General features: G+C 35.3%; 1 protein-coding gene across 2 annotated transcripts in view; it reads right to left on the bottom strand.

The window, feature by feature from the left end:
- The window catches only part of OXR1 (oxidation resistance 1), a 431,786-nt gene that overhangs the window by 317,753 nt on the left and 86,846 nt on the right, over window positions 1–27,187 (bottom strand). For both annotated transcript variants that reach the window (XM_079105185.1, XM_079105187.1), the window contains exon 2: window positions 26,467–26,623. In XM_079105185.1, coding sequence (XP_078961311.1) covers window positions 26,467–26,489 — 23 coding nt within the window. In that variant the 5' untranslated portion in view covers window positions 26,490–26,623. The remainder of the gene's footprint in view (window positions 1–26,466; window positions 26,624–27,187) is intronic.

Raw genomic sequence — 27,187 nt, 5'->3', positions numbered from 1 at the left:
AGGTGAGGTAGAACATCATGGTGGAAGGACATTATGGAGAAAAACTGCTCACCTCCTGGCAGACAGGAAACAAGAAAGATACCGGGCACCAGGGACAAAATAAAAAACCCAAAGATATGGCCCAATGACTTACCTCCTCCAACCATGGCACATTCACCTACAGTTATCCCCAGTAATCCATTTTGATTATTAATTTATCAATGGATTAATCTTCTGATTAGGTTTAGCTCTCATGATCTAATCATTTCACCTTTGAACACTGTTGCATTGTCTATCATATGAGCTTACTGGGGGACACGTCATATCAAAACCATAACTTTAGCTCACATAGATTATGATAAGCAAGATAGTGAATTTATTGCTTGAATACTTATTATGAATATATATTACTCAAGGAGTAAGAACAGAAAAGTTAATATTCACCCATATGATTTCTATTTATCACTGTCAAGCATTTGTGAGACCAATTAGCATTAAATATACAATTGTAACAAGAAAAATATTTGATGTTGTCAGCTTGCTATGTAAAGGAACAGAAAAGGAAATTGTATAGAAGCTGTGACTCAGAAAGGGAAACAACCTCCAAGTTAAGTAGATGGGAAAGGGGTGAACACAGTCTTGGGTCCTCCAGATCCCCTCTGCAGGGAGCAATATGGCTCTAACAGGACCTGAGTAAACTGTTTTGAAGCTCTGTACAGTAAAACCATATTGGTTTAGATTCAGTGTTCTTTGGGCTGTCACATCTATTAGGTGGATAACCTCTATCCTTGAAATATCTCATCTGTCTTTACACTTCCTGGGGATTTACTCCCCACGTCTCCACTTTCCCAATATTGCCATTTAATCATAGTTGGTTTAGGATAATGTCTGTGTTATAGTGAAAATACAACTTCTTTTTGAAGTTTCTAAAAGAAAATGAAAGACCCTCTGTTACCAAGGTTTTGATGGAGATAAATCAATAACATAATTACTGCACATGATAAGCTGTATGTTTTGCACATTTTATCACAACCATACTACTTTATTTTGTCCTTCAATGTGAACTTTAGTAGACTCTTAAGTTCTAGTCATACGTCCTCATACTCTACTTTTAATGACCTTACTTATACTCTAACTTACCTGGAAAAAATTCCTCTCTTCACCAACCCAGCTCAATGTTATCTTCTTCAAATGCCTGTTTGACATCCTTTCTTATTAGATATGTTAAAGTTACTTCAAATTGAATATTTTCAAAACTGAGTTCATTAATCCGTTCCCTCAAACTCAATGTTCTTTCACTGTCCTCCAGCTGGCTCTCATCCTTTACACCAAGTGACCATGTATGTGAAGCAAGGATTTCCTATGTTCAAGAAGCATTCCATGCAATAGGGAAAAGCCACCATCAGTCATCCATCACTAGGGCTAGGCAGCCACTGATTGTTCAAAATGCCTGAGATCGCACAAGAAAATCGCTTCCTGTGAGCCCACTGGCATCAATGAGCAGTAAGCACACATTAGTTCTTATTGCCCTGGTCCTCTTTAATGTCTTGTGTGACTCTGATTCTTGTATGTCATGGTTAGGGCAAGGAACTGTTCACTGAGGCTGGGAGTCCTTCAGGGCATCATGTGGCCATCCTACCTCTTCTGGTCAGTGCAAGGAACTGAGTGCAGGTGCCACTACCATTAATGTTTTGATGACTCTTTCTGGGTTATAGATTTGTAGGTACCTTTTGTCTTCATTACAATGTTCTATATTTTAAGTTGTTCTCTTTTGTAAATGTACTGCTTTATCCATCACCAAAAGTGTTTGGGTCAAGTGCAATGGCACGCATCTATAATCCCAGCAGCGTGGGAGGCTGAGGGAGAAGGATCACCAAGTTCAAAGTCAGTCTTAGCAACTTAGCAAGGCTCTAAGCAACTTATCAAGACCCTGTCTCAAAATAAGAAAAATAAAAATGGACTGGGAATGTGGCTTAGTGATAAAGCACCCCAGGGTTCAATCCCTGCTACAAAAAAAAAAAAAAAAAAAAAAAAAAAAAAAAAATTGGAAAAACACTAAAAAGAAAGAAATAACCACAGAGTTCCTAAAGTATGTAGTCTATGCTTTGTAAAAAAAAAATCTGTACACGCTTCAACAGAATACACACATATACTTCTACTTTATAAAAAAATCAATCTACAGTAAAAAAAAAAAAACACAAATATTTGTTGTGGTATATGAAAACCTAAAGGGACACAGAATTAAAATCTCATTTTAAATAGAGTATATGTTTTTATTTATTACCTGTCAGTATTCGTTATTCAAAATATACTTTAAAGAAGGAGCACATTTTTTCTCTCATATCTCAAGTCAAGGAGTGCATGTCCTAGTCATGGAACATTGGCATCTTTTTAATGAAGATGGTTCAGTATTTATTTATACAACCATATGTACAGCTCTAGCTATATAAATTCTGAGCAATGGTCCCAAAACTTCACTTTGTATATTGACTCTGGTAGAATCAGATTTAGAACAAAATGTTAAATGGTTTTTATATAGGCTCTGCATCTTTTAAAAATGTTTAATTATGAAAACATCAAATATACAGATGAATGATATAATGAACATGCATGATTCAAAAATTAATTGACTCATCAGACATCCTCAATAATTATCAGCTCATGACCTATCTTGGTTTATCTACACCTCCACTCACTTTCCCAATTCCAATTATTTTGGAGCACTCAAAATATTCTCTGTAGCCTAACAACTATATACCTGTGACTCTACATTTTTTTATGGAAAATCAGCATTATTAAATTAAAGGTAATGTCTTACTCAAGTTTGTCATTCATCTCTTATGGAGTTTTCCTTTGAAAACAATATACAAATGTAAATGAAATCAAGTCTGAGATTGGCAGAGATGCTTCATTTATCCAACAACAAGAATATATGGGTGTTTCACAGTATTAAACTTTCAAAATAGCCTAAATTTATCTTTAGTGTTAAATATTTTCAGGGGAATTCTCCCCAAATGTATTCATTCTTCCTTGCTTTTATTTACATAATAGAATTGTTTGATTTCATTTTGTGATGAAAAATTTAGCCTTTTCATAATGGCCCAGTATCACCATGACCAACATTAATTACTCTGTTAGGATACAGGAATGTCTTCAGGAGCATTTGAGATTTGAGAAGATGTTTTCCATATGGAAGCTCTAGACTACTGTAAAGGTTTATTTTCTACTGAAAGATATGAGAATGACCAAGTCCAGACTGACCATTCATTTCATACCCACTGGACTCTGACTTTCAAGGTCATTAAATAACCCCCCAGGAGTTGTACAGGAACTTAAGAAGCTCATTTTTAGACACCTGAGCCTTGAGGCTATCCCTGGGAGAAACTCTTCTACTGTAAGAGAGAACAAATGGATCTTGCTGGGCAAAGGAGACATTTTCTAAATGTCCAAAGGATACTACCCTATTGGTCTTCCAGTAATTGGTCAACTTAAAGATCTTAAATTCCCAGGAAACCTTGCGGGTAACAGATGGCATAACAGTGGTACTAGGCCAAGGGCAAGGGATTTCAGGTCTTTGAAGAACTGAACTAAATGTACAGGCATGGACCACACTCCTCCAGTATTTGCTAAAAGTTATCCAAGTATTATATTTATGTTTGCACTTTTAAATAATTTCCCCAAGATTGGAGAAATAAAAATGGTATTTATCTTCATTTATTCTTAATGTGAAACTTGTAATTTCTACTTCTTGATGAACTCACTGTATTTTCTATTGTCACCTTCTCCTCCCTCGTGCAATTCAGTGTTTCTAATTTATTATGGCCTAAGAAGACAGAATCTAAACTTTCTTGTGGCAGGCGAGACCCGGGGCCCAGGGTTACACCACGTGCATCTAAAGATGGTGACTAGCAGAGAGCAAACGGCATCCTGATTATGCCTGGAGAAAGTCAGAACGCATTTACAATTGGCTGTATGATAATCAGTTCAGCTGCCTAGCGCGTGGACAGATACATTTTACATGTATGCTTGAGCGAGTGATCACTTGACCTTTAACAGGATTGGATGGACATATCTGGTTACAATTGCTTATGCATGAGACTGCTTATATATTGAAGGTGTTATTTGAATAAATGGGAAGCTGCTTCGTGAACTTCGGAAGAGTACGTGTCTTTTGTCCTGCTGGTCGGCGGAAAGAGCAAGGAGCGGCGCTAGCCGCTTGAAGCAACCCAGGCTGGAAGCAGCGGTTTTCTGTACTTTCTAATATTGAATCTAAAATAAAAGTACTATTTGCCTGAATGATTAACCTAGGAAAGAACATGAGCTTGGGATGATAGATATTGCTATACCTATTTTAGGATGTAAGAGAATTTCAACCTTGATTTCTGGTCCTTAATGTGTTATAGGTTGGTTAGTGTTGCAAAATTTATTGCCTCACAATAAATAAGGTGCTACTGTAAATGAATTTAGAGCTCTTTAAATCACCTGCTTAGTACCAATCTGAAGCATACTCCTCAAGGTTTGGATCCTAATGAACACCTTCTGAGCAATTTCATTACTTGGAAAATTGAGTGTGCTTGTGTGACTGTTCTATAGAACATGCCCTTCAATAATCCACTTGAAATTAAATTCTAGGACAGACACAGTCTCAGGCTTAAAGTGCTTCTTATTTATAATTCTTAAAAATTTCCATGAGGAAAAAACAAAAAAGTGATTTCAGGATCTGCTTATGACTCTTGGGGTGTTCCATTACCAACTAAGTATCCCAATGACTTCATGGTGTTATTTTTATAAAGATTTATAAGTAAAATAAAAGCAGAAATAAAAATTAGGTTAATAACCCAGAGAAAAATCCAATAATCTCAAAGAATGACTCTTTTCTAGACCCTTGAGTACAGTCACATGGGGCAAGTGCTACTGCAGATTAGAAAACGCAGTTACATCCAGCTGGACAGATGTTGCTATGGGATTCCCAGCAGCTCTGGGGCATTTGGGGCCAGTTATTTCATTTGCAGACTTCCACTAATCAACAGCTAGCAAGAATAAGTGATCTCTGAGCAGCTGCATCCCCTGCTACTTTACATCTTCTAACACTGAAATGGTATTTGAAATTATTCTTCAAGAACAGCTAATCTCCAAATTTGCCAGTTTTATATCCCTTCATTATTTTAATTATTATTTTTTATTTATCTTTTAATTTTTTACAGACAGCATTTTGATTCATTGTACACAAATGGGGTGCATCATTTCATTTCTATGGTTGTACATGATGTAGATTCATACCATTTGTGTAATCATACAAGTACATAGGGTAATGATGTCTGTCTCATTCCACCATTTTTCATTCCCCCCTCCCTCTCATTTCCTTCTACATAATCTAAAGTTCCCCCATTCTTCTCTCACTCCCCATCCCCCACCCATCATTCTCCACTTATCAGGGAAAACATTCAGCCTTTGGTTTTTTGGGCTTGGCTCATTTCACTTAGCATGATATTCTCCAATTCCATCCATTTATTTCATTCTTATCTGTATCTTTGAGGCATGGCACTGATGACCTTTCCCAACTTTTCAAAGCTACTTTTTCTACCCAGCTGCCATAATAATGCCTGAACTTGGATCAGTATCTTTCCTACTTCCTGTCACTTCCATTTCTAGCTTTATATTCCTCTTTGCTGGATTACTGAAGTGGCTCCATAAGTAGTCTTTTTTCTGTCTTTCTACCTCCAATTATCCAACTTTCTGATTTCATATTAATGTTTAAAAGTTTGTTTTTAAGTCTGCTCAAAAATCAACACAATAGAAGACTATCTTAGTTTTTTCTAAGCCCCTCTCTCCAACCTCATCTCCTGTTTCTCTGTACTTGTCCCCCAGCTAAACTTGCAGATTCATTGCTTAAAAGCATCCTGATCTTCTCAGTGACTGTTCCCCTTCAGGGATACCTCCTACATTTCCCATCCACCATCCTTCAAGGCCTAGTACAATTTCCATTCCCCTTGACTTACAGGGCAAGAAATAGCAGGTCAGAAAAATACAAGCAAGAGAGAGATAAGGGAAATCCCCATTCTAATATTGCTTCCTCAGAACTGATGGTATTAACATAACAGACAATGTTTGTCTGGTCCCTCCTTAATGGCTTACATTTTCTTATTCTTCAAATTAGTGCCCATTATTTTTTATGAAAGGTATATTCTGTCTCAGAAATGCTATGCTTTTTGAGAGATGATTAATTCAAAGATAGAGATGACTTCTATGAAAAACTGGCCTAAGCAAATATATAAAAGAGTCCTTCTCTGTTCCATTCTGGTCCTCTGTCTTAAAAATCAGAGAATTTTAAACTTGAAATGTGCCTTCTTGTCCAACTTTCTCATATAGAAAGGACATCAGGAGTCAAAGACACTTCTGAACTAATATCTATTTTTAAGTTTGAATGTCCCTGCTTCAACCAAGGATTTCAATGGCATAGAATATAATCTAGCTTAAATAGAAATAATTTTATTATAAGATAGTAAGTAGTTATAGAACCTCCCAGCCACATCACAAGAATGTTCTAGAAGAAATATTACTGCTTCTGCCACCCACTGCTCAGCAGCTATGAAGCCAAAGACCAGCATGTGCTTCTGCTGCCATCCCTCACCTACTTCCACACATTTCAAGTCTTAGGTGACCGAGTTTCCTTGGCACAGCCTAGATTACAGGGGAAAGTCTAGAGGCAAAGAAGTCTTTGAAAAATTCCTTTTGAGTTTCCAGACTGCAAAGTAAAGAACAATCAACTAGAATGGGAGTAAAGTAGGGATCAGGTGAGCCAACCTGTAGTATTTGCCCTACACACTGAACACCATGCACAAAGTCTTGTGTCTCTTCTAAGATAACAAACTGAAAAATGAGAAGCTATCTAGAGACCAGATTACATGTGGAGGCCCTGAACACCTCTCTGGTCTGAGGTACATCTCAGATACTCACTACCTGTGTGAACTCAGTTACTTATTCTGTGCATTTATTTTATCCATAAAGAAGAAATAATCATAATTTTTGACTCCTCAGATTAGTGTGAGGATTAAATGCACTAAGATGTAATCTCCTAGAACACTGTTCCTCATATATTGAAGGCCAATTAATGTTAGTTATGCTGCTATGATATGGTACTATATAATAAAAGTTATATTAGAGGAAATTGTAGCTTTTTAAAAATTCATGTAGACTGAAATAAGATCTGTGGTAGCTTTACCAGGAGACAGATTATATGAACTGCAATAAATGGAACATATGATATTTGCAAAATATCAATGAGAGTTTTGTCTCTAGGCCTTTTTCTAGTTTGCTTTTATACTGTCACTATTAAAGAATCAAAAGAAACTTGTCATTAATCTGCCTCAAAGCAGGTAACAGTCATAGTCCATGTAACTGCCACCCCGGGGAAAACAATCAGAATTTCTGGACACCTTTCTTCTTTGAAGGATTTTCACAGTCCTGTACCAGGATGTGTACTTTGAATTCTGAACAAAACCCTCTATTTTCATCTCTGAAAAAAAATATACAGAGTCCAGCCTGGAACCATTTTGTTATAGGAAATAACAAAATGTTCTTTAGTATTGTTTTGAGTTAAGAATTTAAGGACAGCAAAAAGTAACAACAACAAAAGCTTTTGACAACTCTTACTTGTCTCGATAACTGGAACTCCCCATCTCCACAGTAAAAGGAACACAGTTAGGAACAGACAAAAGAAAAGAGCTTCCCCTGGTTTTGGAATGTACCTTAAACAGTTCCTCCTGACATTATTATTATTTTTTTTTTTTTTTTTTTTTTGGCATCTCTACTCCTTAGAAAATTCTTTCACATGGCAATGTATCTACCAAATTTAACCCCGTGGCCAGTTCTGCATCCTAATTCCCTATGAAATTACTGTCCCTCCTCACTCAAAGAGTTGCAGTCCTAGGAGGGTGCTGTCGAGTACCAGTCACTGTCTATCTGTGATATAGCACAAATCATTTTTAGGCCACAGGTTCTCATTCTTCTTGACTGTGTGATCGCAGGGGAGTGTGGTAGATTCTGTGCTATTTTATTATCTGATAAATGGACAGTAAGCCTTCCTTCACTGGGTTATGGGACACTGAACGAGGTAATGTAATGTAATACACTTTTGTCATCCTCAAGGACTTCACCATCCTCACAGACTACAGTTTTTTTGATTTAAAAGTGATCCCTGTTTTTATTTACTTTTTTTAGGCAGGCTTTATTTTGTTGGTTTCCTCTGTAATGTAGCTCCATACTCTCCATACGATTTAACTCTTATCCAGGCAGATGGAGTCATCTCCTTGGCTCATGTTCTGGCTCCTTACCTGTACTCTTGCCATCTATTATAACAGGTGTGGAAGCTCATCACACTTCAGGTATATATGCAGTAAAAGAGAAAATAAAGTCCTTAGGACTCTTCCTGAGAAGCTGCTCTTATGCAGAGTTTCTCATTCTATAGTTCTATGGGGGATGGGTATCATAGAAGTGTGTGTGTGCATATACATATGATACTTATGATATACATATTTTTATATTTATATTTGTATTGTTGCCATATATATAAATAAAATATGAATGTAAGTACATACACATACATATATTTGTTTGTGCTATGTGTGTGTGTGTGTGTGTGTGTATGTGTGTGTGTGTGTGTGTGTGTGTTTATTCCAGGTGCCACTTGATAAAGGAACACTGCTTGGGACAGCTTTCACTTGGTTTGTATAATTTAAGGGTTCAGGCCCTTTAGTTAAATAAGATAGACTAAACGAAGATAAATCTTCCAGTATGGTATTGGAAATCATATTATATATCTGTCTTTCCCACTGTACTGTGGGCTGAGAAGCCTGACTTTTGGTCATGGTCATCTGTTTTTATCTTTTAGCCAAAGTGTGCTCTCAGTACTTGCTGAGCTTTTAACCTCTATACAGGAAAGTAATGGTTTGCTACTTTATTTTATCCAAACATGGGCAAGATAATCTTAACAGATTTGTTATTATTGCATCAATTTTTTTTTTATAATGCAGTGTTTCAAATGATGCAAGACAAGCGCCCACATCTGGTTTATAAGCAATGCTTCATTTTAGTGTAACCTTGTAGCTGCCTAGAAGATGAAACACATGTCATCAATAACACATTTTTCAAACTAACACAGCATGGCCTATTAAGGTACTGAAAATAAATTTATATATACAGAAACCAATGATGTTAACTATGTAAAAACGTGGAAGTATTACAAAGAGAAATTTTGAAACACCTTTCATGCTGTAACCTAATTAAAATATTGATCAACAGTGTTCTTACTTCATTACACAAGCAACTCATGGGACAACAACTATTTTATGATCATTTGTTATTAACAATGGGAAAACATGATTCCCATTAAAACAGATATCTTGCAATGGAATGAACAAGCTCTCCAAAGATATGCTTATCAATCTTTCTCATATTCTTCAACTCTCCCTCTTCCCCACTATTTCAGGCATCTAGAGGGGAATAAAAAGCTAAAAGAGTAATAAAGGTTTTCCTTCTACATAATCCCAATACTCTTCCCTCCAGAATCACCACAGAGATGCAAAACAAAGTAGCTAAGAGTCAAGAATTTTGATGTAGCTGTCAAAGTTTCAGACCATTTTCTTCCACTTCTTTGGCAACATTTAACCTGTATTAGTGTTGGTTTTCTCATACATAAAGCTGTTAATAACCAACCTCCAGGTGTAAAAACTTATTGGGATTATATTACAGAGCAGCTAGTACAGTGCCTGATTAGAACACAACCACAGTCCCCAGTCTCCCTCTCTATTCCCACCTAAATACAAGCAAACAAACAACAAAAACAAAACAAAACAAAACAAAAACCTACAGTTCACAGATCTGGATAGGAGAATCTGGAATAAAGAAAAATATACTAGATAGTTAGAACACTCTGGTGAAGCTGGCTTTGGGGTAGGACAGTGAGCATAATTATGGCTCATGCAGAGAAGGAGGCCAAGGCCAGGGTCCTGGCAAGCATGCAGACGTTTGGACAGTCACCAAGCAGCTCTGCATCAATGTCACAGTTATATTATGAAGGAATCCAAGGATAGGAAGGAAAGATTACCAGAATTTCTGCTTAAAAAGTGCTTATATTTAATTGAAGATAACAGCAATGAGAAAATAAGACATTATAGTACATTATGCCTTTCATAAATCAGGTGCTGAAAGTAAATTTAGATGTACAGAAACCAATGAGGCTAACTCTGTAAAACACATGGAAGTTTTTAAAACAGAAATTTAAACACACACTTCATGCTGTAAACTAATCAAAATACTGATCAACAGTGTCATTTGTTTATCTTGGGAACTTAGATAGTAAACAAAGAAAGTTCAACTCCAAATGGACATGAAGATTCTAATAAACAAAGCCAGAAGGGACTTTATATCTCATTTCAATCTTGTTATAATGGCAAAGTGTCCAGTAAGAAGGGACTTGACCGTGAACACAGCTAGTTACCTGCAGAATCAGGACTTACAGCTAGGTCTTCTGATTTTGGGGGAATTAAAAGTCGGACTTCCATACATTTATTGAAATCAACAGGAAAACCTCATGCACAACACTTAGAAATGAAGGGGAAATCATTTCAGGTCACTCATAATTTAAAAATGTTTAATTACTGCTTATTGAATTTGCTTCAGGAGGAGATGAAAGATGGTAACCATTCCCCATACCTACATGCCATCCAGAGTTGTGGCACAGGAAAAGACATACATATTGAAGTTTCTAAAATACTTAATTATAAGTGACATTAGGTGAGTTTTTGAATTAAAACCTAGCCTCAAACTAGAATATCACTGTAAAAGAAAAAACCTCAATAAGAACAGAGTATTCTACAATAAGGAACATCTCTTCATGAACTAATTGACACTGATGATTTGATAGAAACTTCACATAAATATATCCCATGAAGGGGTTTGATGGTGATTAGAAACTTTATTCAGAGCAACGCTCCCATGTGAACAGTGAAGACAGAACCTGTTTGGTCCCACATCTGAGGAAGTTTGAGGAACTTCAAGAGGTGGCCTAATACCCATTATCAAACTGCTCCCTGAGTTTGATGGCCTGTCCCTGTTTACCTCCTTGAGATTTTGCCCTCACCTTCTCTTTTGTATTCAGTTGACTGGTCCCTCCCACATACTTCTTTCCATTATATCAAACATGCTCAAATTTTTCCAATCTAACAAATTCCTTCTCCTCAACCCTAATTTCAACTCATTACCAGCTTCCTCTCTCCTACTCACCACACTCCTATTTAATGGAGGAAAGTCTCCACTATCTCCACTTCTACCCCTCTTCCTCACTCTCACTCATTAGAGTGCACTATGCATTCCAGAGAAACCCTCTCCTTTGTCACCAAAGATCACATCCATGGCTTAAAGGCTTAATAACCTCTAATTAGTTTTTATCCTATTTGTATTTTCTTTGAATCCATTTCTTATAGAAACACTTCCCAACAAAATTTTGCACTGAATTCCTTCTCCACAAATTCCATGAAAAATAATTTCCCAATTAAATATCCTCCATATATAATAAGCAAGTTTGGTGTTGAATTATCTTAACAGTGACCCTGTGTTTCACTGAAAAGAAAATTAGTATTTTTTATGCCTCATTAATCTCTTTCCATTTAAAGGCTCATATTTGATACGTTTCTACACTGGAACATTTCTTAGTGAATCAATCAATTAAATAATTAATTTCTTAACAAAATAATCCCTAATGACTTGATAAAAACTTCACATAAATATATTACAAGAAGGGGTTTGATGAAAATTACAAAGCTCATTGAGTTCATGTGAACAGTAAAAACAGAACCCCGCTTCTTTTAAAAATGTTACAGTGAAATCATATATATGATGAGAACCTGTGTCTGCAATATGTAAAGAACTTTATAATTCAATAATGAAAACAAAAGCAATTAAATTGAAATATAGAAAAAGGATCTGAATAGCATTTCTTCAAATTCTTTGCCAGTAAGCACATGAAAAGATGGTCAACATCATTGATCATTAGAGAAATACAAACCAAAACCACAATGAGACTACTCAGACCCACTAGGATTAATTTCACAAAAACGCACAGATATTATGTCGATCAAAAATAAGATTATTTTTACAAAATCAAATAATAACAAGTGCTGGAAAGAATATGGAGAAACTGGAACACTCATACACTCCAGGTAAGAAAGTAAAATGATATAGCCACTTTGAAAAATAGTTTGGGAGTTCCTTAAATATTAGACAAGTACAGAGTTATCATGTGACCTAACAATTCCAATTGTAAGCATACACCCAAGAGAAATAAAGACAATATTCATGAAGAAAAACTTGTAGATGAATGTTTATAGGAGCTTTGTTTATACTAGCCATAAGGTGGAAGCTACCTAAATGTCAATCAACTGATCAATGAATATATAAAATATGGTATCTCCATTTATTTGGATAGGATAGAATGAAGTATTGACACATGCTACAGCATAAGTGAAACTTAAAACTTTGTACGAAGAGAAAGAAGTCAGGAAGAGAAGACCACATATTATATGATGTCATTCACAAGAAATGTCCGGAATAGGCATAGACTAAAGGTCGACTTGATGGTTGCCTAGGAAGGGGGTAGGGAAGGGAAGGAAAATGGGGTAGGAGTAAACAAATGGGGAGTGATTTCTAAAGGGCAGAGGATTTCTTTTTGAGATGATGAATATGTTCTAAAATCAACCATGATGGTAGATGCAAAACTTTGAATATGTTAAAACCTATTCAATTGCATATTTTAATTGGGTGAATTCTATGGCATGTGAATTATATATCTCAATAAAATCTTTCTATTAAAAAATACACAAGAACCATGGTAGGCAGGAATGAGTTCCAACAGTATACATTCCTCTTAAAATTCTTCAAACATCAAGAAACCAGGCTTATTGTGTTTACCTTGTTTACCAAAAAATTGGTGCCATGTGTATATCATTTAGATGATACAACTAATGGGGAAAATGCAATGTTATATGCTGACGATGTTCTCTTCCTGTCAAAGAACAACTTTAAAAAGTATCTGAAAATGTTAGTTAATATTTTGTGAAAGATCTTCCGCATATCAATTATGTCCAAGGTCATTATTTTTGGCAGTCACACTATAAATCCAGACTCAAGAGAGATAATTTTATACCATCTGCTCTCAAACTTGAGCATGCATCAGAATCACCTGGAGGACTTGTCAGAATACAGATTGCTGGATTCCATCCTCAGAATTTCTGATGCAGTAGGATGAGGGTGGAGTCTTTAACAAGTTCCTAGGGAATGCTAATTCTGCTAGCATGGGGGCTGCATAGTTTTAAGAGCTCCTCCTGGTTCCAGACTTATCTATTTAGTTTTATTATGGCCATACCTAACACTAACTTACCCTTATTGGATCAAAGATAATCATAATAAAAGTCAAACCTGTGACATGATTTACATGGTACATTAGAATTGCTATATTAGAAGAATTGCTTGATTGGGAGAAAAATATTATATAACACAAAATCAGCAATATACTGACTGAGTCAACACTTGAGTTTGAAACACAGCAAGACTCAGGCCCTGGTAGGACGAGCAAAATCAGAAGGTCACAAAGAAAGTCAGACATCTGTGAATCAGATTGTTGCCAATGAAGTCTTGCCTCTGGGTGGGGAGCAGTGCAGTGAGGTGACAGTCACTAGGTCAGCACTGCTTCCTGATTGGCCTTCAGTTCCTGACCCACAGTCTTGGCCCTGTGAGGCCCGGTGGTACACTTACTAGATTTCTGTTGACAGAATACAAGGTCTACGTAATTTGTTGAACTAGATCAGGAATACCATTGACCACTGATTTATAAAAACATAAATTCGAAAATTAGAATGAGAGACCCATTTGGGGACTCACCACTTCTGCTTTCCATTAGAGAGGACAATCATTTGTCATCACCTTCATTTAATAAAGGAACTATTTTAACACCAAAAAGACAGAAAGGGTCTCATTTCACACTAAAGAAAGAAAATTAGTAATTTTGGCCCACTATGATATTTATTTTTCTCATTTTGCAATCTTAGATCAACAGGATCTTTATTTTTCTCATTTTGTAACAAGAGGCTTTGTCACTGACTGTCCCTTGTCCATAATCCCAGATTTTGTAACCAATGCTCTGCATGACCTAACAGCTTCATTCTTGAACATGTTCTACAATTTTAGATAAATGCCTGTGAATGTCAGGCAATAATTTATGAGGCTAAGAGCAGAAAGGCAAGAAGAGGACAGAAAGGGAAGAACACTGGTATGAGGAAATTTCCCTAAAGAGTTGAGGTTAACACTAAGTTATTGGGGATGGCCTTGAATTTGCAATCCTCCTGCCTCAGAATTCCCAGTAGCTGGGATTATATGCATTCCCATTAACTACACATTAATGAATTTGTTCTTATTTTTAGGATAAAGACTACAGTATTTTACATGTAGCTTTCAAAAATTTGCAGTTCTGTTTTTCTTTAATGTATTGTTTAAAATTTTAATTGTGATCAAAACCAGAAGATAAAACTTGCTGTCTCAAAAAAAAAAAAAAAAAAAAAAAGGTAGAGGTTAAAAATCAAAAGGACAAAATGGGACTAAGTATGTTTAAAGTCTCTACCTTTTCTCAAATAAGCCACAAATCTAACTTACAACTGGAAATATATCCACAAAACTCCTCTGTGACAGTGACCAATGTCTGCATACAATAGAACAGTCATGACAGCCCAATCACTTGGCTTTTTTCCTGCTTTTTTCTGATTATTTTTAAACCAAAATCTCCAACCCATACTGTCCATACCCTCTGTTCTAATGCTTACCTGGGAATCAGACTTCGGGTTCTGGTAAAGGCCCAGTCATTTGTTCAGCACTGGGTGCTAGATTATGTAGGATGACTCTATCCCTGTCCTGGTAGTTGGATATCTAGCAGGGATTTGAACTGGAAGGTAGGTTTCAAATATCTCCTCATATATGTGTTGGTAACAGCTACCACACAATACTTGACTTCAATCGATAACATTTATAACTTGCCAAATATAATAAGCATTCCATATGTCTGCTTTATTCTCCAAATGCTTAAACTTTGAATTGGAAAAAAAAATGGAGGAATATCAAGCAAATTCTCTTTTAGAAAATTTCTTGCTCTTACACATTCCATGAGAATCTACAAGTAATAAATATAATGAATGCTTTCTCAGTGCAAGCAAATTAATAGATGCATCTTAAATCTTTTCATAGTATCATCTTTACAATTACTTTAAATATCCAGCTAGTGTTCCATGAAAACATTAAGAGGAATATTATGAGTTGAAAAAGATCATCGAAATATCAGTGAGTCTGATTCTATGTAAATTCTGAATCTTAATGGAGCTTTAAGATACTATAAAAACCTTGGGGAAAATGTCTAAATGAAAATGCATTCAGGAACATTAATTAGTTTGAATTTCAATTTCTTTTGTCACAGTCTTGAAAACATTTTGTATTGGTAATCTAAAACCAAAGACTAGCTAACCTAATCTATTTTATTTTATTTATTTTTTTTGTCAAATATTGGAGTAGAACCAAATTTTATTACAGCAGGAATCTACCACACTAATGCATAAAGCTGAAAACACATCTGGAATAATGCTCTCTCCTATGTGAGATTTATCAGTCAGAAAACATGTTGATATCTCAGAACCTCAGCTTTTCACTACTGTTCACAACAGAAATCGTGGGTCTGGTGCACCTGACCCTTTGGGAAATCATCTGTCAGTGGAGATTATTCTATCTCTGTGGTTGCTGCTATTCAGCTGCTCCGACTACTTAGCACTGAAGTTGTTAAAATCATGCACCATTTTACGTAAACAGCTCTAGATCAAAGGAAAATATTCATTTGGGTTCAACATCATACTTGAAATTAATAATTTCAACTCACCAAATATAATGTAGGTGACCTTGTTAAGAAAGAATATGAGAGTATTTAACTTTCCATATTCTGATGAATTAAAATACATTCAAAGAGTCAAGCCTAGTTATTATGAAAAATAAATATTTCTTAGTGCTTGGAAAAAGCATTAGCAAGTTAAATAATATTGAGAAATTAACTAATTTTGGCTATAATAAAAATGATTCTGTTCAAATTACCAGTGAGAACATTTTAATGCCATCTAATGAAGAAAGTATAATTATTAAAGAAAGGAAAAGTGCATAAATGATAAATACAGCTAAAAAGCAGTAACAGGAAAGAGATAATTAGAATTCTGTGGAGATTTTTCCTAAATATCAAAGGGAAAATACCCACAGGAAGAAGGATGAATTAACCATGTGTCCTTATATAGGTAGAAACTTAATCATGTAAAATAAAGGAAAACTTCAAAAGGTGTGATATTTGCAGGCTTACAGGATCCATTTAACCCCATCCTAGGCAATTAAGTTGTGTTTAAGTTCTCTTAATACAATGAATCAACCAAGTCACAGTGCCAAATGAAGCTGACAGATATGCATGAATGATTTCTTTTCTAATTTGGAATATATACCATTGACATTAATACTTAGTATTGGAGGCAGTTTGAAACAATTACCAGTGTACCAGGAGTTTCAGACTTTTTGATTTTATGGTTCAAACACACACACACACACACACACACACACACACACACACACACACACACACAATGGGGGAAGGGTGGAAATCAATATCGTATTTCTAACTTCCATCTATAACCAGTACCATAAAGAAACCATGTCTTACCACAAAATATAGAAAGATTATGATCTTAAAATAAAGATTATTTTTTTCAAAGAAATGACACCTAGTAATTTGATAGGAACATTCTCTTTATAACATATGTTGGCACTTGGAGGAACATCTGGTTCCTCACTAACACTGCATACACATTAAACAATGGGTGTATTGTAGACAATTCATTGCTTAATGCTTTTTTGTGTTTATATATTGAGATTAGCCTTAGAATTTATTGGGGGAAAATATCTAATTATAAGCCTACAATGCAAGTTGGGCAATGACAATGTAACCTCAATTTCCACAATTTACAAAAACATTCATTTGTCTACTTTAAAAAGTCTTAATGCAAGATAAAATTTCTTTATAGATTAAATCTCTTTTATATTATGTCTGTAAATATTTACATGTATTGTTAACTTTTTTAAATGAATAATAATGTGAAGTAGGCTGTGTTCATGAAAAGGGTTTTTCATTGCCTCATTATTTTTCTCTCATTATAACATCTAATTACTTATATATCCAAGTGTATATATTAAGAATATAATATGGATCGCCTCGCCTCCATAAACTTTTAAGGTCATGGAGAGATCCTTTAGAATTTGGAAATCAGATCACATCAAGACTACTCTCAACATTCAGTTCTTCCCCTTACTGCATTTACATTTTATATGAAATTTCACCTGTAACTTGGTGCTCATCACATACAGAATATAATCCAGTCTTTCTCTCAGGCTGCATGGTTCCCTGCTACCCTCTAAGCTCAGTTCCCAGGTCTCCTCCGCCTATTGGCTACTTTCCACCTGCTGGCTTCCTTGATGGTTCCCAGACCCTCCATGCTTCAGTGTTAGGGCTTTGCTCTTCCCATTTCTCTTCCTGAATGGCTTTCCTCTAAGAGCTCATTCCCTTTCTGCTTCAAAGTCACTACCACTGAAAGGCCTTTCTCACCATCCCCAAATTCCACCATCATACTCCATCCTTTCACTCTGCTTGATTGTTCTTCAAGATTTTTATCACCATCTGTCACGACAGTGTACATTTGTTCATCTATTTATATCTATCTTCAGCACTGGAATGTAAGCTTCATGAAAGTAGGAATTTGGGTTGAGCATTCTAACTACAGCATCAAAAACTGTATACTGTAGGCAACTGAAAATATGTGTTAAATGAAGAAATGGATAAAAATATAAGAAAACATTTCTAATTTGCATCAAAATAATGCAGTGTCAGTCTACATATGATTAAACTACAATAGTTTGTCTAATTGTTCTAGAGTTATTTAAAAATCTCTATTCATTCACAAACTAAATGATTTTCAAAACTTATAACAATTAATTTACTCTTAGAAGTGAAACATAAAGCCAAGTATCAATTAATGGGGTGAACTATTTTACAGAACATATAATTTTGTTAGAAGAAAAATTTTTAGATTATTCTGATTAAACTGGAATAGTTTTAAAATCAACCTGAAATCTTCTTACAATATTTAAAATAAACAAAATCCAATGAATAAGAAGGAGAGTATACACTAGGAAAACACTACAGTTGATAATTTTATACACCTATGGCAAATGATGTTAAAGATTTGAAAGCTGATATTATTTGTGCTGAAAACAGCACACCTTACTCTATACAACTGTTTTAATAAGTAAAAGTTTCAAAGATCTTTTGCTGATTTTTATATTGATCATTAAAAGCCAAAGGGTGCAGGCATTTAGTAACTCTCATCTTCAGGGTTGGAACAGACTGTAGTTTTATGTTAAAGCTTCTAAATTCTAAGGAAATATTTGTGTGTTTATTCAGTGTAGTTCTTTCTCATAATAGTAGATTACGATTTTTCCAAGAACGATGAGAAAACATCTTTCAAAGCATATCTTCATATTCTTTGACCTGAATGATATTCAAAGGGACGATGATACGTGGGAGCCAGTATCAATCTTTGAAAAGTACATGATTTTAGTGTTTGTTTTTTTCCCAATGCCAGTGAGGGAGATACAGAAGGGCTCAGCAGCCAGGGCAAGATGGTGAGTGAGTCAGGGTTCAGGGTCAGAACAAAGGATCATGGAGAGGGTCTTCTGATAAGGTCAACTTCCTGTGTGACAAAAGCACTCCTGGATACAAGCAGGGGACCCAATCAGACACTTGTATCTCTGTATTTCTGTCTCTTTTCAATAAACCTACTTCTTGCTTGCTATCTCTGTGTCCTGTTCTTCAATTTTTTGCTGAATGGAGACAAGGAACCCAGCAGCCCTAGATGGTAACACTAGTTGTGAGTTGGTGGTGATCAATTAACTATTTTTAACTACTGTGACCAATGTTAAGTTTGTGAAGGAGGCATAGACAAGGCAGGTGCAGGCTTTGACCATGAAGGAGAATAGGCCTAACAAGTCCTGAAGGGGACTGAACCTGTAGCCTTAGCCTCATTAACTCCCCAAGAAAGCAAAGACATCCAAACAAAAGACCAAAGACCAAAACTCACCAGACTATCACCTCCAAAGAAGTGTTTTACCTCTAGTTGGCACTGGTATTTGAGAACAAAAATAAAATACTCTGCTTCACTAATTATTTGATTTTTCAAGGAGAAATAATTGAGGTGGATATAATCAGAAAAATATTCAGGAGGTTTCCGGTAAATGTTTAATTTTCAAAAGACTATTTTACTTATTTATTTTCAGTGATGCTGAGGATCAAACCCCCTCACCACTGAGCCACAACTCAGCCCTCAAAATGGCTAGGGTTTTCACTGCAACCTAAAAACAGCTGAGAAATCTAAAAATATGATGTATTTACTTATAGATGTCAATCTCAAACCCAAATAGTATTAATCATTTTGATAATGAAAGGATTTCAATGTAAAAAGGCATATTAAAAACAGAACAATGAAAATTCGCACAATTCTGTACACTGACTTTAAGCCAAAGTAATACTTTACCTTAAAGTTTTAAGTAATATGGGAAACACATTTTCATTTCTCTTGAGCTTCTGTTTTCTCTACTTTTTTTTATTCTTTCCTCTTTTCTTCTAGGATATTTTCTCCTAATTTATTCTCCCCTAAACTTAAACTTATTTCTTTCTTTCTATTCATTTACCAACTGACCATTACAATTATAATTACTCTTAACATGAGGATTCTTTGATTTTAGTCTCTCAAATCCACTCCCTACCTTAATTTAATAGACAGTCATTCAATATTCACTAGCCATGGCTAGAAATACTCACATTATGTTGCCAACTAAGCTTCTCCTATCACACAGAAGTCTATTTCTTTTCAATTAGAAATACTTCTTCATATTTACATATAACCTTTCTCTTTTTTATTCTTCCACAATTATAGACTATTGATGATTCTGATCTTTTCTCTTTTAATGCAAAACTGGGGCCAAAATCTTCTTTCAACCTTTACTCATCCACATTTACCCTCTTGAATTCTGATTCCTCCCAAAATAGAACAATTCATTTCTACTTCCTCTGCCACTGCAAATACATTACTACTGTCCCTGAGAGCTTACAACATAAGAGCTTAAGTAGGACAAGCAGTTTGCAGATCCTGATTGCTCTTTCTCTTTTCCCTAGAATAAACTGGTTACTTCTGTCTCTCCAGAATTTTCTTTTCCTAAATGCAGGTACCAAAGCTGATGCAGAATGATTCATTTCTTCACTTTTCACTAAAGAACTTAGACATAAATACTATGAATAATGTAAATATTCTGACAAAGCAGTTTCTACATTTCTAATTTTGGATTTTTTCCTCAATCCTGGGATTCTACAATTATTAAATAACTTTTTATTTACTATTTTGGATAAATGAAAGAATTCAATTTAGTTATTATCCTCTATTTGAGTGGTATTGAAATTGCTGATATTCATAACAACATTTTAAACAATACCCCTATTCAATAAAGATCATTATCCATTTGTAAATTTAGTCAATACATTGATAGCTTACATAATCCAGAGTTGTTTATATTTCCAGTGTGCAGATATGCATAACATATATTTTGGTGACTTTTGACATATTCTTTTAGTCAACTGAAAATAAATATTTCTTAGGCAATTATCAGCATATTGCTCAATGTTTAAAGGCATTATATATGGTGAAAGTGTTAGTGCACATGATGTGTCCTTTACTAAAATACAAAACAGAAGTGAATTTATAGGACACATTCTCAAAAGTGTATTATTTTCTCCAGGGCACTGATGTCTGAAATACAGGTAGTTACCAAAAAATGGGGTCCTCTAAGGTCCCCTGAATGGCATAGTGCCTATGACCTAGCAACATTTGAATTTTGTTCCTTCACAACAGAAGTATTTATAAATGAATATTAGAAGACGGGTGAGATAAATGATACCCAATGCCATATAATGTGAAGGCATTTGCTCATGTCACTCCATATCCATCCATCAAAGCAATGACCACTGAAACTACTCGTGAAAATAGAAGATGGAAAAATATCACATATGATGTAAGTCCATTTTTGCAAAAAAATGTGAAAACACAGAAAATCATATACCTCAGCATTTTTAACAATGGTTTTCTGTCAATGGTAGGATTCAAGTCATTTTAAATGTTTGTTTTACAATATTCTGTAGTGTTTGGCTCTCTGCAATCCCCATATTTCTTTATATTTAGGAATAAATGTGAGGGATGCATTTTTACTTCAGGAAAATAAGTCATTTCATCCCAGGTGGAGAAAACAAATATTCTTTAAGTTTTCAAAAATAGTCTTCTGAGTACTTATCACATTATGTCAGTTATTTGATTACTTAGCAGTCCTCTGGCTAAAATATGAGTCTCATGAAGAGTAGTCATTATTTGTAATCAACCCTGCACCACAGCTTAGCACAGGGCATTGTATGCTGCAGATGCTCAATGAATTTGGACCAGCCACTTAACTTCTTATTTCTCCAGTGACTTCTTTCTCTCATCCCTGGTTCTAGTTGAATTACATCGATCTCCAACAGATGCCAGACAGCCTTTCGGATACTTTGAGACAGAAATGATTGTGTGCAGGCATTACAGTGCAAAACAATTTGAGGTAAAAAAGATGTAATTTGGCAAAATCAATTAAGCTATTAGTAGGATCTCTCTCCAAATGCTGGTCAATATATGTACACTAACACCAAAATAGTGGATGCTGATGGTATGGCAGGTCCTGTGGGAGCAGAAAGCACTTGACTTGGTAGTGGAGGGTTTCTATGAAATCAATTGAATAGACACATAGGTTGCATTACAGCAAAGTGCTCATATCTCTTTGCTATGCTTCTTTTGTATCATGATGAAAATCTGACAACTTCTAGAATATAAAGCAACAAGTGGAAGTGAGTCTTAACATTTTATAGTTATACTAAGTCTTTCACTTTGTAGTTTAGACAGCTCATTTTATATAATTCTGTAACTTTGACTGTTTCTGGAAGCTAAGTTTCCTTAGCTTCCCCACTTCAGGAATTAGAGATCCTATCCCCTGTTTCCCCACCTCCCAATACTGTCTAGTGCCCACTAGTGTTCCCAGGTCCAGATACTCCCTTGCAGGAGAAGGCCCAGAACATCCCTATTGGAAGAAATTGAGTCATTCTGGTTGAAAATGGGAAGTAGGACACAGAGCAAGGACTTTGCTATGTGGGAAATTTAGTAGTGAGGGTACTGATTTGAGCCAGGTTGCCTTCATTTGTTTACAAACCTTCCACATAGTGTCTTTGTCATATTGGGCAGGTAACTTGATTTTTTTCTATGCCTCACTTTCTCCACTTTAAAAAATGCAAATGAAAGTAACAATACTACATTCTCAAGGAAGTTGCTATTGGGTTTATGTGGGTTAATATTTATGAAGTATCTAAAAGAGTGACTGATATATGGTAAATGCCATGTGATGATATAATTTACAGGTTACAAACATCACACATTTAAAAATACACATATGCATGTATATTATATAAATGTTATAAAAGCATGAAAAAAGGGGAGTGATGATTATTGGAAAGGAAGTTTTCTGAAGCCCCTCTTGGCATTATATCATTTTCTTCTTTGTGCTACAGTTATGATATTCTTTTTCACTCCTTTGTGGCTTCTTATATTCCCTGTTGATTATTTCTGCTACTGGAAATAATTCTTTCCCTCAAATCATAGCCTGGGTCCAAGCACCTGTTTATGTATGTCTACAATAGATCCGGCACATCTCTCTGTTTCTATCTCAACAAGAAATCAACTCAACCATTATCTTCCTCTAGTAATTAGTAAACAGGATGATGTGCAGAATATCTGTTTATATCTCCATGTAACTTTTATAATCAACTCTTACAACTCTCCTTTTCAGAGCGAAACTAGTTTCCTAGAAACTTGGAAGTATCCTTGACTGTATTTTTTGAGATTCTGTATAAAAGGGTAAATTATTTTATATATTTCTTCAGGTATCATACACATAACTACTGGAGCAACAAAGTTTTATTTCTTTTTAATATGTAAAAAGATAATTTTCTTCTGGGTATGGTGGCACATGACTGTAATCCCAGCATCTTGGGAGACTGAGGCAGGATGATCATTGAGTTCAAAGCCAGTCTCAGAAAAAGCGAGGCACTAAGCAACTCAGCGAGACCCTGTCTCTAAATAAACTACAAAATAGGGCTGGGCATGCGGCTCAGTGGTGGAGTGCCCCTGAGTTCAATCTGCAGTCCTACCCCCACCTCCCAAAAAAGATGATTTTCCCATGCTGGGTATTTTCAAGCCAGGAGAATTGAAAATTCAATTGGCTGTTTGAATAGTTGTATACATGAATATAAGAATTTAACCCATGTTTTCTAAATCTCTAGGTTACATATGGGAATGATAATTGGTACCTCATATATTAACAAACATTATGTCTAGGAATTAAATTAGAATCCACACATGGATTTGGTTAGAAACTATATGCAATGTCATGGTGGGAAGAACAAAATGTCTACAGATGGAAGTAAGTTTTGACTAAAGCTATGTGCTAACATAAACAAGAAAGCCAAGCAGTGGTGAATCTGGCAAAAGTGGAATTTAGAAGGATCACAGAGATAATTGCTGACACAGTGACTACAATTTCAGACGTGCCTTACTAACAGGTGTGCCCCACTGGGTTCCTCTGAACATTCATGGGAAGCACAGTACTCTTCTAGCTGTGATTATGTGATCACCATCACCCAAACGCTGGCTTAATCCCCATACAGTTTTCCAGAACAGTTAGAGAATCGACTAGTCAGGACCAATCAGGTATTCACGGGCTCAAGTTATATGTCTCACTTTAAGTGAACAATCTGTCAACACAGTTTATTTTCCAATGTTAGTCAAAATTTTCATGTGTTAGTTTCTGGATTTTAAAACTAAGCCAGATTATGAACTATAATAATTTTATTCAATTAATGTAACTTTGGGAATGAGTCCCATAGAGAATTGATGGGTTGCTGAGTCTCTACTCAAATATTTATAGGATAAGGCTCCTCAAAGTATAGACTAGAAAAATGTTACGACATATGAAAGAGTTATAAAGGTTAATGTGGGAAAATGAAGGTTAACGATTCCTAAACTAAGTGTAAGTGACAAAAAAAAAAAAAAAAAACATTGTTTTGCACATCTTAGATTTACTTTCTCTTCTCCTGTACCAGCACAGGGACAGCTGAAGTGTTAAGAGGGGGAATGGAGTGTCAAATCCTACAGCATGGTAGGTGGCAGTGGTAGAACCAACCGAGCTCCCTTCATAGAGGTGGGTACTGTTGAGAGAAACATCTAAGCATTGTTTCTGTAACACTGGAACCTGAAATGGAAAGAATTCTTACAAATTCCAGACCTATGAACTCTAAAAGACACCCTCGCCACTTTCTTTAGAATGATAATATGTATTTACCATAGATTTACCTGCTTTGCATTTTTTGTTTTACTCATTTCTACAGCATGCATTTATAGAACATCTATTAATTCTAAGTGCTGTGGTAGGCAACTGGTCTGGGAATGGGACATGGAAACTATGGAGTTCTCTGTGCTTTGAAGGGCTCATAATCAAACCATATCACATCAAGCAGTTACTAACAGAGGTACAAAGGATGCAACAGCCCCCACGTCAACTTGTCCTGACTCTGAATCTGGCCATACTACACCTTACCTTGAGATGTGACAATTCCCTGTTTTCTTTTGTTGTTTTGTTTTGTACTGGGGATTTAATTCAGGGGCAATTAACCACTGAGCCACATCCCCATCCTTTTTTAAAATTTTATTTAGATGCAGGGCAGGGTCTCCCTAAGTTGCTTAGGGCCTTGCTAAATTGCTGAGGCTGGTTTTGAATTTGTAATCCTCCTGCCTCAGCCTCCTGAGCAGCTGGGATTACAAGTGTGTGCCACCACACCCAGCTCATCCTCTATTTTAATCTCCTCTTCTTCCCTCTTCTCTCCTTCATCCCCTTCTCTGCCTCCTTCCCTTTCCCATCTCCTTTCCTGTTATTTATTTGGCATACCATCTGCTTTTTGAGGGGTCATCTCCCACACACATTTGCCAGGGGTATAACCTTCAAATAAATGTGCCATTGTCTCCCAGGGATTTAAAAGTGTTTAAAAGTTCTACAGAAATAAAGTTTAAAAATTTTTAATAATAATTTTATTTTAATAATATACATTATGTAGTAATAATCCACAATTTAAACACCTTTTACATTTTTATAGAATATATTTTAACTCTCTTGATTTATTTATTTATTTATTTATTTATTCATTTATTTATTTACTTATTTTTAACAGAGTTCTTCAGCAACCAAGTCTGAGGATGCAAAGATAAATTCTAGGGAGTCCATAACAATTAGGTCCTTCAGAAATACTACTCTAAATTTAAACAAATAATTATACCCTTTGCCCTAAAGAAATTGCTTATCTAACTAAAAATAAATATATGGAGCTAGGTTGAATCAGGAAACAACTCTCTAATCTGATTCTATCTATGCTCCAGCACAAAATGAAATGGGCTCTTAAAGAAATGGAAAAGATCACCAGATTTTTCTTATATTTGTGTATTGAATACTGTGAATTTGTATAACTGATTCAGCTCTTTATATAAAAACTAAAGTTCAATAAAGTGCCTTTAAATTCATCCCTGCTAGTATGGCTCTTTATTGCCATAGAAAAGTTGATGATTTGCCAGAATATTATCTTTATACTTCTTTTTTAAAATCACAAACAGTTTTTAAACATGAACTGAAAGTCAAAGATTATTGAGCATGCCAGCTATTTAGAGAGATGCATCTATAACGGAATTTTCTCTCCCATATTTGAGTTCTATTCAGTTTAGCTTGGGTAGATTTGAAAAGAAAAAGAAAAGAGGTACTGATGAGCAAATATCCATGCCACTCTGACAGCCACACTTAAAACTTGCTAGTTCTACATCAAGAAATATGCCATCGCTAGAGAACACTGAAGGGTGTTGTATTCCTCCCCTTTCCTCTCCTTGGGTACAATGGAAAGAAAGGTACTGGGTGTCACTGGGATTCCACATGAGGTCTAAACTTTTTCCAGAGTCTCTAGTCACTGCACTGACACTACCAAACTTTAAATTTTAGGTCACTCTCCTTACCCTTGACATGAGATAGCAACCTCTGAAAACCAGATTTTTAAGGTTCTCTTTCTTCCCAAGTTCTGACTCTACAACTGTCTCATAAAATATTGCTTGTGATAGATATTTATTATCATTTACATTTAGAAAGTAATTCACTCACCATGATAGATTAGATACAGACATTGCAGCAATTTGCAGAGGAGTCTCCTCTTGATTTCAGAACAGGGAATCAGTAGATTCACGTGACAAGACCACTGGCAACTTTAGCTTTGCTGCTGAAACGATGCACAAATCACCTACTCACAGTTTGAGAGGACCTAAGAAGGAAAAGAATACAGTAATGTCTCCAGTATCTGTTCAATATGATTTCCACAGATTTATTTCAATCAGTTGATAGTTGTGTCATGACATAAGGCACGTGAAATAAAATATATTTTTTTCTAAAATATAAGGCATTTCATAATCCAATGATGAAATTAAGCCAGCCATATGAAGAGATGAATGCCTTACCTTTAAAACCAATCAGAAGGTTATTGATATGTTCATTCCCTGAAGAAGATAATACAGGAAAGCAATAATATGTGTTTTGGAGACAATTGTTTTCTCCATAAGATTATTACCCTATGTGCATATATATAATTACATGATTGGTGTAATTCTACATCATGTACAACCAGAAGAATGAGAAGTTATACTCCATTTATGTATGATGTGTCAAAACGCATTCTACTGTCATGCATAAGTAATTAGAACAAATGAAAAATAATAACAAAAAGGTTATGCTCTCTAAACATTTTTACATATATATTTGTGATAAATTAAACATTTGTGATAAAAGTATCAGAATGACACAGACATCGTTACCCTATGTACATGTATGA

The sequence above is a fragment of the Sciurus vulgaris genome (genome assembly GCF_902686455.1).
Source record: "Sciurus vulgaris genome assembly, chromosome: 1".
Lineage (NCBI taxonomy): Eukaryota > Metazoa > Chordata > Mammalia > Rodentia > Sciuridae > Sciurus > Sciurus vulgaris.
Note: the sequence above shows the minus strand (reverse complement) of the source record. Positions and strands in the feature narration are given on the sequence as shown.